This window comes from Lolium rigidum, chromosome 7 (assembly GCF_022539505.1).
Source record: "Lolium rigidum isolate FL_2022 chromosome 7, APGP_CSIRO_Lrig_0.1, whole genome shotgun sequence".
NCBI classification, from domain to species: domain Eukaryota; kingdom Viridiplantae; phylum Streptophyta; class Magnoliopsida; order Poales; family Poaceae; genus Lolium; species Lolium rigidum.
Window position 1 is genome coordinate 92,675,424 of NC_061514.1, and position 13,278 is coordinate 92,688,701.

Genomic DNA, 13,278 nt, shown 5'->3' on the forward strand with positions numbered 1-13,278 from the left:
TCGGCAAGTGTACAGGTTCTATGGCGATCTTCGGAGGTTGTACATCCGGAGACAACTACAAACTCTAGCCCCGTATTCCTTGCCGTGGATGCGCAAGCAAGCTGGCTATAATCATCTCACGGTTGCGACAGGTAAATGGGGCCAGAGAGAGTACCTCAAATCCAATTGGGAAGCGAAAAATGGCATGTGCTAGGCCGATTTGGGAAAAAAAATCACCACCACCAAGTGTTCGATTAATATAAAAGGCTAAATGTGTAGCATCCGTCGATCACATCATAACATGTACCTGCCTAGCAAAATACTATTGTAACTCACCACAATATTTTTTACGATGCAGATAATGCCGCAACATTTCAAAAACACCAATAGAACAACAAAAAGTAGAAAATCTTCACTCTACCAAAAACCGTTGGTTGAAGAAAAATAAACAAGAAAAGTTTTAAAAAATTTATGCAACATACAAGGCTAACGCATCTCATGAGAACATCTACAATTCATAAAACATTTGTAGAAGACACTCAAGATCTCGCTTTGGGTTCATAATATCGCAGTATAGCGTTTCTGCGATGGCAGCAAAACACACACGAGTTTGAAGCATTTTAAATCCAAATTTGCAACATAGAAAATTCTGTGATCTAACTTCTGGCATTCAACATTCATGCAACATTCCGCTCATGTGCTTGCAGCAAAACCCACACGGTTGTGTAGCCATTTGAATACATGTAGGTGTCAATAACTAGTCCCCGAACAAACTAACCTCATGCTATCATCAATGGAAGCCCGTGTCTAGCCGATATATCATCGTCGGCCGCGAATCCATCTCCATATATCCCCATTGGCACTAGTTTTACGACCCAGGCCCATTCCAATTTGAAGATGATCTAATCGATTAATTGGTATGGTAGACCATGCAACAAATTATTTTATTCTGTATCTTGAACTCTACACTTCACCTTTATTACCCAATCGTGGTTACATCATCCACCGATGTGGGACAATCACACGTGATTAAACCATTTTAGGATGCAGGTTAGTGCTGATCTTCTTCATCGAAGGCCGCAGCATGAGCTTCTCCCACCACGCTTTCACGGAAGGGAACGAATCAAAGAGAGACGCGTATGGAGTCTCCATGAAGCGACAGGTGAAGGGGAAATGGCTGAGATCCGCCGAGCTAATGAAGTTTCCAGCCAGGTACTCATGCTCAGACAGACGAGCCTCATAAACCTCAAGCACCTTCTTCAGCTTCTCCACGCTCTCGTCGACGACCTTCTGGTTCGTCGGTATGCCGTAGGCCGTGGGGTATATGATGCACTCCATGACGATAGGCGCTAGCGCCTGGTTGTACTGGTGTGCCTCGACCTCGGTCCAGACGTCCACCATTGCCGCTTCTTGCAGGTTGCCTTCCCTTAACATGTCGACTTCGTCTGTCCTGTATTTGTGAAGTATGTACTTTGCAATCGCACGGGACTCTGCAAGGACGAAAACATCCAACAGAACATGTCGCAAGTAAGCATGACACTGAGAAGTAAGAACAGCTATTGGCAGATAATCCAAAAGAAAAAATGGCATAAGGCAAAAAAAGGTTTTACCAAAGAGCATGAGGTCTCCATCTTGGAAAGCTGGGATTACACCAAATGGCTGCAAGAATCCAGCAACAACACAAATGAATCAACAAGTTTGGACAAAATGATTCCAAAAATTCTGCGAAATCAAAAATATGTGCCTCACGTTTCGGGCGAGGTGCTCGGGCTTCTTGTGCTCCTTGGCCGGGAAGTCGATGTCCACAACCTCGTAGGCCACGCCGACCTCCTCCAGGCACACCAGCACCCGTGCCACGTTGGTGAACCTCGCCGACCCAAACACCTTCACTGGCGCCATTGCTTGGTTGTCTGTCTAAAAGTTGAGATGTACAATGGCAGCATGCCTCTTCTTATAGACGACGAGGCATAATTCTCCACTACTTTTTTCTGATGAATTCTCCACTGACTTTCAGCTCAAGTGGGGTCGTTCTGCACATGACGTCGTTTTCCCATCAAATTGAAACACGGATTATTAGATTAGGTACACCACAAAGGTTCCACGCCTGGGGCGATATTTCCTCAATGCGTCATTGCGTCCGTCTTCTTCCCCAGTACCCAGTACCCACTTACGTGGATGCCCTTTTAGTTCCTCAGTAGTCAGTCTTTGTTTTTCTGAGGGAGAATCAGAACTCAGTCTTCAGCAGCCAGCACGCATTTTATTTTGATTAATCAATGGCTTCTACCTCTAGTTAACTTCAAATTGATTCGCATGCTCATATATACTTTTCCAAACTTTGGCAACGGAAATGGGAATGACCGGCTCAACAAGTTAAAATTTCCCCTTTCTTTTCGAAAAGATAAGTTCCCCTTTTTCGTTGTTCTGTTTGGCGCAAAGACAGTTGAATGTGCTAGTATCGTCAGCTGTGACATGTGGCCGTGAGGACTTCAGTAAGGACAAGATCCTTTGTGGTGCAATCAGCATCTCAGATTTTTACCCGCAAAAAAAAAAAAAAAAAATCTCAGATTTTACAGACAAGATCATTTGTGGTCTAAACAGGATTCATATAGCGCTTAACATCTCAGATTTTAGGGGCACTTTTGATTGAAGGATTCTCATAGAAATGTAAAGGCTTCTTTTACAACACCTTTTACCAATCCTTAGAGTATATCAAGATTAAGCCTCCGATTCACCATGGAGACTTCCAAGCGGGAGCCAGCCATTTTTCTTTTGACTCAATCCTCTTCTTTTCCTTACCATTCGGGAAAGACAAAAAAAAATTCAGGGTAGTAAAAGAACTCAACTTAAAAGGATTGAGGTTGTCAAATTTTCATGGAATGAATTCCTTTGACCCATATGACGAAATCTGACATGAACTCAAACCTCATTCTCTTCATTTCCGTGTTCATTCTTATGACCAATAGAAATGCATCACTGCAAAAAAAAACATGGGTTCTAAAATCCTGTCAGAATGCACTACATTGACATTCTAGTCCAGGCCTCCAGGGTTTTCCTTATTCCTACATTTTATATCTATGAACATGCCTATTGAGTTGTTTCATGACATTGTTCATTTCCTCGGTGTAGTTAGAATCGCCGAGTTAAAGTCGCAGGGAGGTGATGATGATAACTCATCTTGAGGACACCACTGGACAAGAAGGCTGTGGCTTGTCGACCGAGGTGTTTCACATGTTGCAGTACTGATCTTCTCCTGATTTTGCTTTACTTAATGGAACAATAGTCTTCTTAACTAGATTACAAATCTACAACATTATAAATTTGATTTTACAGAAATAGCAGGCACTACCGCACTAGTACAACATCATTTTTCCTCTCTTAAGTGAGTCTACATTCGTATGATCTGGCGTACATGTTTTCCTTTTTTTTCTTCTTATAGCAAACTCAATTTGCATCATATACGTCAAAAACAATTTTTTGGGATGCCTTGACGATATAGTAACCATATAAACAAAAGGGCAGCAGTGGAAATGATAGTCTTTGTACTCTCAAGAAGTTAAATTTCCACAGATTATCAAATGAAAGTTACTGTTCTGATAAGGCTTGAAAGGGTGGCAAGGATTCTAAAAGGCAGTACCAAATCTAACATCAAATGCTCTCCTGTATGGCCCAGAAGCCCAGAACATACAAAAAAAACCTAACACCAAACACTAGCTAACTAGAATCACACGTGAAATTGAGATGCAATCTATCAGGCCTGATCAATATATCTCTGAACGATAAGAATAGTTGAGTATAACTACAAGTTACTCCCGCCTGTAGAAAATCAAGACTAACGTCTGCAATTTGGCATCCAAACCTATTAAAGTACAAACAATCTAAAATTGCCAATGTTAAAGTTATTGCTTTCAGTACTCCGACACCATAGCCTACAATCATATTAACATGTCCATTGCAGTAAAATTATCAAGATGCTGGATCTAACTGAAAGCAATAATGCAGACTGGATAAATATTTGAGATTGTCAGTAGTCCCAATTGAGAATAGGTTTGGATTTGCATCAGTGCTTACAAAAGTTCATGATCAGACACTTATCCACAAAAATGCAGACAGCATATCCATAAAACGAGGAATAGCAGCACATACAGTTACTTGCAATGGAATATAAAACAGAGGCTTTTATGCTCAATTTACATACTAGTAGCCACACTAACAAAACACTTCCAGTAGCAAACCAAATGCACCATATTTGAAGACGCTAAACAATCAGACAAAGATGTATTCTGCAACAATCACACATACAGCAGACAGCACAGCATTAATCCATGGTATGTATGGCAATATAGCATCACCATCACAATCTTGAGCTTGAAGTTCCAAACACGAGGCGATAACATTTAGTCCTTTGTAATACGCATCAGAATTTTGATGTAATATCAGAATTTTGACAGATTGACCTAATATTAGAATTTAGAAGCATTTTGGTATGTCTTGCCTTAACCGTTGACAGATTGATGTAACTAGCGCCTAGGCAGGAGCAGAATTGGATTTTAACAGTTCATGTTCTGACAAGATTGTTCACACAGTAACAGAGGAATAACTGGAGGATCCAGTTTAGTGCAAACAGCGCTGCACATATTTTACATAAAAAACAATATAGAACAGAAACAAATGTTACACCTTCACAGTTGAACACGAATCCATCACGTCCAGTAGCAACTGAAATGCACAATATGCAGACACCAGAAATAGAACAAGACAAAATTCTGAATCACACATCCCGCATTGCATTAACCCACCATACATAGAGCAACATAGCATCACCAATCACCATAACAGCATTGAGTTCAAAGATTCAGATAAAAAGGAGACAACTTTTAGACATTTTCACGTTGAGCTAATTCGATAGAGTGCACACCAGCGCTCTAAGCATCACCAATAAAGCTTGTTAGTCCAGATAACACTCATACACACAACTGATATAAGGACTTGGCCAAAATACTACAGCTCCCACCATCCCAGTTGATCATCGACACTTGCTAAATGAGTCTTGCGATTTAGACGGCCATAGGAGAGTCGTACCTCTCGAGCTCCTGCTTCCCTGCGACGGCGGCACCAGCCATGAGACCCCCGAGCACGGCGCCGACGATCGCGGATCGCGGGCCCGAAGGCGCACGGTAGAGCAGGCCGGTTCCGAGCCCCGCGGCGACGGTGTTGCGCCAGTCGTCCTTGTCGCGGAGCCAACCAACGCCGCTCTCCACCGACGCGAAGAGCACCGCGATGACGCCGGCACGGTTGCCGTACTGGCGCCCCACGGAGCCGCACTGGTTGAGCACGCGGCTGGTGCGGAGCTTGAGCGACTCCCCACGCTCCGCCTCCTTGGCCGCGCGCCTGATCCCCGCGACGGTCCCCGCCGCCGCGCCGGAGAGGAAAGCGCAGCCGGCGTAGAAGCAGAGGCTGTCGCCCCAGGAGCGGCCCTGGCGGGGCTCGAAGAGGCACTCCGGCGAGGTCGGCAGGTCGTACAGCACGCGGGCCGACAGGAGGTTGAGGCCCTCCGGCTGGCGCGGCGTGTAGACGCGCCGGGAGCCGCCGGGGACGCCGTGCTGGGGCTGTTCGACGGTGCCGGCCATGGCGGCGAGCGACGTCGGCGGCCGGTGCGGGCTGAGGCTTAGGGCTTTGGTGGTGTGGAGGCGAGGCGGCAGGCTTCACTTGCTGGCGGTGGCTGTTGGGGCGGAACACTGGAGCATCGTTTATTCATTTTGGCCCAATCGGGCTTCTAGCAGTCCATATGGTTTCCACATTTCGTACCAGTGAGTGATACTTTCTTCACGTAAAACAAAAAGGTGATATCTTCTTTTTTTCAAAATAAAAGTATGCATTTCCCACCCAAATTATTGGGGGTATTTAGATTAAATAAATTCAAAAAACTGAAACAAAAAAAAAAACTAACCATGTCTCGCTTTCCTTTTAAACTGTTTTTGAGAAAGCCTCCCCACTCCCACTTGTGTGAAAGAATGTTGAAGCTAAGGTGTCAAATAGGATCCCGCAAAACTCTCACGTGTAGTTTATTTTTATTTTAAATATTGGTGTAAATTTTTTCTCCCTTTGGTCTAAAAAAAGATGTCACACATTTGTGTAGATACTACCATGTACAACATACAGTCGAATTTAATCGACGCGGGAGTGTACATATTTATACGATGATGTTCGTTAGCTCCGCGTTGATCTTTTCAGACCAGAGGGAGTATGTGTATCTAAATAAATATGTGACTCCTATTTTCACACAAAGGAAGTAGAGTATTACTACCTCTGTTTTAAAGAGTAAGGCTTATATTTTTTTCGAAAAATTAAACTGCGTAAAGTTTGACCGAGTTTTTAATAGAAAATGTTAATATGTACAAAACTACAAAACAAACCCAACACCCTTAGAACCATCATGAGATATGTTATTATATGATATCCATATTATCGTGGCTTTTGATAGTTTTCTAACAGTTTCATCAAACTTTACTTAGGTTGACTTTTCTAGAATAAAATCATGGTATTTTGGCCGGATTCGGCTTGCATATCGTGGCAGCTTCCCTCTAGTAAAGACTAAACAACACGGTTGAACTTTATTTTTATCTAAAACAAAAGTATAGATGTAATAGTCTTGGAACCGAAATTGCTTTCCATAAATGCATGCTTCGGCTTGCATTTGCCTTTATTATCATCTACTACTTAAAAAGAAGGAACATATTCCCCCTTCTCCCCTACTTTGGTCGTCCTTTTGGTCGTTGCCTTTAGTCGTTCCTTCGTCCGCTTCTTTTCACTCGCCCCGCACGTGTCCAAATGGGCCAAGCGCCTAGGCCCAACTTCTCCTTCCTCTCGTCTCGCCTGAGATATCGCATCACCCGCCCGCGCCTGCCGCCGCCCTCCTTCCCACGCCGCCCTGGCCAACAGCCAGCTGATGGAATCGACGAGATCCACTTGATAGACCTCCTCTCGCCTGAAGCAAAAGAACCACTGGGTGCGACGATGGCCACCGCTTTCTCCTTGTGCCATGGTTCGGGCCGCGCTCAGCCGAGACGGCACCGGCCTGCTGGCCGTCATCGCCGTATCACACGTCGTCGCTGGCGACCAAAGAGTGATGGATCTAGCGGATGGGGCTCAGATCATGAGCTCTTTGATCGGATCTGCTGTGTTGGTAGATTCAGCGAGGATGTGGTGATTATTTGTCTGATCGAATTAGACGGTTCAGAGATTGATGTGCTAACATCGTCTTTTCTGTTCTTGGTGAGGTATTTCTTCCATCAGATTACTTATGGTGTTAGCTACTGGCACTTCACGGTGAGGATAGCAACGAAGTAAACTCTTTTCGTGAATAAATCTTAAAGTTATTCTACTGATGAGGTGTGGAATCCTAAATTCGTTTGAGCTTTCAGCAAATTTGACACCGGGACATGGAATTGGAGAATACGTTACTGGAAAGTAATCTAGCTCCACTTCTCAAGATCTGTGATTTGTCTACTCCAAGGTACCAAATAGTATTTCCTTGCTCTTTCTTACGGTGTTCTCCTTCAAGGTACCAACTCTGTCCAACTTTGAATGCTAGGAAAAATACCCTTTTGCCAGCTTTATTAGTGATGTTACAAACAAATCGTTCGAAAACATATTTTTTGCAAGCAGGTGAAAAAAAACACCAGATAATAGTGATCTCTGAATCGAGAATAGTGATTGATAGCCCCTTTGATTTGTAGACCCATATATCTTCATCTCTTATTGTATAAGTCCTCTTATGGTATCCAGAAGCTTTGGATACAATGGGGATACTGCTGCCTGTAATAATTCGATTGAGATGGAGTATAATGTAATAATTCTGTCAAAATAAATTCGTCTGACTAGCTCTGTGATTGGATTATATGCGCTGAACTCATGTGAACAGATATGCAACCCACTTGCTGGCAATCCATAATCACTTCAATCCCCATCTCCCCCATATTTTTGCTGCTGCCAGACACACTCGACATTAACATGTCTCATAAACAGCAGCGTTTAGGCTCTGGCTGATGCTAGAATGCTCAAGATTAGTATCGTCTCGTGCTTCTATACATGCATTTCATGTGTGTTTCTTCAAACTATTATGATATGTATCTGGGACTAATCATTTACTATAGTTTACTCATAAGAGGTTCTGTAACTAATATAATGGTGTGACTTGAACAAAAACCTATGCTCCACTTATAAAACATTATTTGATGAACTATATCCTAAAAATTGAAAACAATCTCAAGTTCTATCACGTCAACCTACTCTGCCCAGACCAGTCCCTTGACGGCTGTTGTGCACCAGCGGTGGCAGCAGGAGGGGACCACGACATGCTTTTCGATAGGGGATTACCTCCTCGAGCCGACCAGCGGACGCAGCAGGGGAGCTCGACAAGGTCTGACACGCTGCTGTTGTGGACTCTTGGGTTGCCAGGGCGCCACCATGCCACATACGCATAAGTGGAGCTTGACGAGGCCTGACGCGCTCTCGGTCTGGACGCCGGAGCCTGGTGTGTTCCCTCCTGATCCCTCCATCCTTAGCTCTTTTATATCTAAAATTTCAGGTTTTATGACTCGTCGAGTTTAGGTATGTGCTGTTTGGCCCAGTTGACAAGGTAGCTTTGCTTTGCCTTCCAGTTATTTTACCTGTTGACACATGACACATGACACATCTATCGTCTATGGGGAGATCATCTTACTGTTACTTGGGAATTGACACTTGAAGAATTTGTCCTTGCCATAGGGGATGAGGCGTCCGCCTACGATGCTTAGGTGATGATCAGGGGTAGAACGCCTTAGGACACCTTACCTCGTTAAAAAACAGGATTGTTGGATTGGGAATAGCATAGAAATATATGCTTATTGACACTTGAAGAATTTGTCCTTGCCATAGGCGATTAGGCGTCCGCCTACGATGCTTAGGTGATAATCAGGGGTAGAATACCTTAGGACACATTACCGCCTTAAAAAACAGGATTGTTGGATTGGGAATAGCAGAGAAAAAGATGCTCAGTCTAAGGAATGAATTTATTTATCTTTGTTCTTGGTAATTGAGCCATAAGCATGACCATACTTCATGATTTAGCAAGTGGAAGCAAGTTGAACATCATTCCTCGAGTATCTGATGGTTCTCTGGTACAATATTGAAGGTCAAGTTCAAGTGCATTTTACAATTGGATGGTTCTGACATTCAGTTTAGAGGACATTTTCATATGTCATACTTTTAGATTTTCTGTTGTTTTTATATTTAACATTATATTTAACCGGTACTCATCTACATGATTAGTAGAGATAATTTCCAAGACTTCGAGTGCTTTATGTTTGCTATTTCCTAATTGAGTTATGAGATCTAATAATTAGATTTTCCTTTCAGCTAGGGCTTATGGACAAAAGATTCCTAAATAAAATAGGTTCTCTACATAGTTGCACGTTTTGCTGGTAGGACAAAAGATCATCCACTTATAGGCTTATAGTAAATACTGTAGTAAAGACTGTTGCATAGCCATACACTTTTCTTAATTCTGATTTGATATTAAATATGCATTAAAGGTGACTTGTATTTGGCATTACGTTTGTGTCTAGATCCAAGAAGAGAGAAAATTGCCGAGCTTACAACTGCTGGGTCACATTACATAACTACTGTTTCAACCACATATATCTACAATCTGCACTATTAGCTTCAATTCACCTCCTTTCATTTTTTTTTTCTACTGGAGGTTCTGGGTTCGAATCAGCCTCTTTGCATAATAAAATGCAAGGGAAAGGCTACCTAGAAATACCCTTACCCAGAACCTACAATTTGTGGGAGCATTCAGCACTGGGTACGCTTCTTTTTTTGTTCCGTGGAAGAATAAACAGATCCACTATATTTTGTTTGCTCCATTCACCACATTACATATTAGGTGCTAATGTGTTCTACGTGTTCTAAAAAGGGGCAATTGCTTTGGTTTAGTTCATTTCCTTGGAGTGCGAGTAGATGCAAATAAAAAATATTACACAAGTCTGCTTCTTTTCCTAACTGCTGTTTTAGTATGGTCAGATACCAGTGCTTGTGTATATGAGAGTTTTTGTATTTGATGAATTATCATCTAGATTAAAATCGATGGAACCATAAAAACGATCACAAGGATGCAACAACATTATTTGGCATAGGTAATATTACATGGAAGTTCGGGAATCCATATGCTAAAGTTTCTTTGTGTTTTTATTTGCAATCTAAACTGATATTGGGGACTTCAAAGCTTGCAATTATGCCCTATATATGTACCTGGAAAAGACCTCAATTCGTGACCTCCAACCAATTCATATCCTACACACTCACAGATCCTTGCCTTAACACTATGTAGTCATATAGGAGGTACAAGATCTTCATCATTTTCATCTTTGTTGAACAACTTGGGTTCTTGTTTTACTTCTTGCTATAATTCCTCAGTTCTCTGTTGAACCCTATTTGCACTGGTTTGTACACATGCGAGAGTGGTTGCATTGTCTACCAATGCTAGAAATACACGCACCATCTTCAACAACTGTAATATTTCATTTGTTTAACTGCTTGGTACAAATTCGTTTATGTTTTAATTGTTCGGCCAATTCATCTTGATTTATGCTCTTAAACCAGATTTCGATGACAATTGCTGTTTTTGAATCAATTCTCCATAACGATTTAAAATCCAAGTGAATGTTCTTGAGTTTTCTGTATGAGGTATGTTCCTATATTTTGCAGACTCAATAGAAGAAGCAGGCTGCTGCAGATGTTCTTTGTCAGTATTCACGATTGGCTATGGTGTGCATTGGTGAGGGAATTTGCCCCGTTGATCTCCCGTTATGTCTTATATGAAGGTATATTTGATATATTATAATGAAAATTTCCACTACAACATTTATTTCTTCTGCTTTCACTAGAAAAGCTTTGATAATCTTTTGGGAAAATCTAGAGCGAAGCTTTGTTAACAATTCTTTATTTTTTAAATAAGTCTGATCCACCTAAAAAAAATATTAGTGGCATATGTATTCCAGTATAATTAAGCTAAATGAATGAATTATTTGGGTGACAAAATCTACCTTGAGCAAACTAAATCAACCAATTGGTACCTTCCAGGCTTCCAGTGTTTTCCTCTTCCTGGAGGGCACATTTATGTTCGGTAATTCTGGAGCTCAGAGATCCTATATTGTGAGAAAGCAAAAGGCTTGCTTTGTCCAGTGAAGCGCGCAAAATTGAGCAACTTTTTTAGGGACGGAGGGAGTAGTATATTTCAAGCTTTTACTAGCCATTGCAAGCCAAAAGTGAAGCTGAAGCATGAGCTTAGATTAATAAGGTCTAGCTGTTTAATATATCGTGTGTTGTTAGTGTTATTTTGTAATTGACAGATTTGTGCGAGGAACGAGGTTTATGGGATTAATTGGTCAGAAAATACAATTCTTTTTTGCTCTATCGTTGAATGCTCAGTTTCTTGTATTATTTATGGATACATGTGCACATAGAGATGAGTAGATAATTAGAGTTGAGCCATAGTGTGGACAAAGGTGATTCCATTGAAGTTCTTTGCCAGAAGGAATATGTGTCTCTTACTGGTAGTATGCCGTGAGGATGAGATGTAAAATGAAACCGTGGATGAGATGTAAAATGAAACTGCGCATATTCACTCGATCTAAAGAGATAAAAGGAATTTTGAACACACAAAAAGAAGTGTTATTTAGCTACGGAACTATCCATATTTCTTCTCAATTCTAGAAGATGGCCATACATGTGCATTCATGATTATCGTTTTTGTTTATTATCTCTCCTAACATTTTTCTGATCTTTTTTTTACCTTGTTGGTGTACAGTTGGTAAATAGTTAACAAATTTGATTAGTTCGATATGTGCAATTCGGTCACGTAAATATAAGTTATCTCAAAAATATTTTAATGAATGTTGTGTTTATTCAACCGACTCATAACAGACCACTTAGCGGTTGCGCTTCACTCGAGCGACAGTCTCAAACATAATATTAAAAAGGACAAAAATCATCATACATTCGATAGTATTGCTATGTGAACTTTATATTTTAATAATATTTTTGTTTGCTTATGCGCATTGTCCTCCGTGGCAACAGTCTCAAACATAATCTTAAAAAAGGACAAGACTCATCATAAACACTATAGTTTTGCTATGTGAACTTTATATTTTAATAATATTTTTGTTTGCATACGCATTGTCGTCCGTGGCAACACACGATGGTGGCTGGATCGCCGCCACGACCGGCACTCGCCTGCTTAGGGACGCGACGGGAAACAACGGGAACTTCGATGTGGGCAGAGGTAACCGCCTCGTGCCGAGCAGCCGTAGGTACTTGAGGAGGAGGAGTGAGCAGAGCAATGGCTCAGAGGGAAACGTGAGGTGGTCGCGCTTTTGATGGGAACCTCCGCTGCGGAGTTAGGAGAGGGAGGGGAGTGGACAGCCATGTCGCCGGCGGTGGAGAAGAGATGGTCGGCGAGCTAGACATTGGGGAATAAATAGAGTTATTTTTTTGAGGGGTGGGGAATAGAGAGAGTGAGAGAGAGTGAAACGTTCGGTGAATCTTAGGTCGTTTTTTCTTCTTCTCTTTAGCTGGTTGCGATGGGCTTTAATCTGTAGATGGGCTGTAGACTGAAACTAATTTAGTCCGATTCTGGTGTGATTTTTGTTTTTCACATCCATATTAATTATATTGTATTGAAAAATTAGAAGCACGCATGTGTAAATATAATTCACATTCACGTAGACAGAAAATAAACTATTTTTTCAAAAGCATTAAGATATTTTCTTACAACGAATTTCGATAATAAAGAAATTAATGTCACTGGGTTCTATCGGCATTCATATAATAATATTTACAAAGAGTATTAGAACAAAGTTATTTTTACGCCACTTAGTTGAAGAGAAGTTGAATTAGATGCAACTTCAATCGCCTACTGTCAGCTGCACAGCTGCACCGTCCTCTCATGTTTTTGTCTCTACCTTGTTTCCAAGCTGGCTAATAAGGTTCTGAACCTAACTTTCATTTGCATTTCAGATTCATGTATAGTTCTCAAATCATTTTGATACCCAAACACGATCCATAACCATGGTTCCGAACCTAACTTTTATTCGCATTGCAGATTCAGGTATAGTTATTTTAAATTTTCATATTTGAGATCTAAATTATATTTGTATTGAGAAATATAATTTGAGGACCCGTGGCAACGCACGGGCATTTGTACTAGTTTAGATAAACGTGTTAAAGACAAAGTGGCTCGGTGTATCCATTATCACGGGT

At 41.5% G+C, this 13,278-nt stretch overlaps 2 protein-coding genes across 2 annotated transcripts; both read right to left on the reverse strand.

The window, feature by feature from the left end:
• Positions 1 to 936: 936 nt before the first annotated feature.
• On the reverse strand, positions 937 to 1,885 carry LOC124677909 (probable glutathione S-transferase GSTF1). The gene is made up of 3 exons (XM_047213851.1): positions 1,729 to 1,885; positions 1,590 to 1,638; positions 937 to 1,469 (listed from the first exon to the last, which is right to left on the reverse strand). Exons 1-3 carry the CDS (start codon positions 1,876 to 1,878, stop codon positions 1,009 to 1,011), a joined length of 660 nt encoding a protein of 219 aa, XP_047069807.1. The 5' UTR covers positions 1,879 to 1,885; the 3' UTR covers positions 937 to 1,008.
• A 3,148-nt stretch (positions 1,886 to 5,033) lies between these two features.
• LOC124671676 (mitochondrial import inner membrane translocase subunit TIM23-2-like) lies at positions 5,034 to 5,606 on the reverse strand. The gene has a single exon (XM_047208020.1). It carries the CDS (start codon positions 5,604 to 5,606, stop codon positions 5,034 to 5,036), a length of 573 nt encoding a protein of 190 aa, XP_047063976.1.
• Positions 5,607 to 13,278: the final 7,672 nt, after the last annotated feature.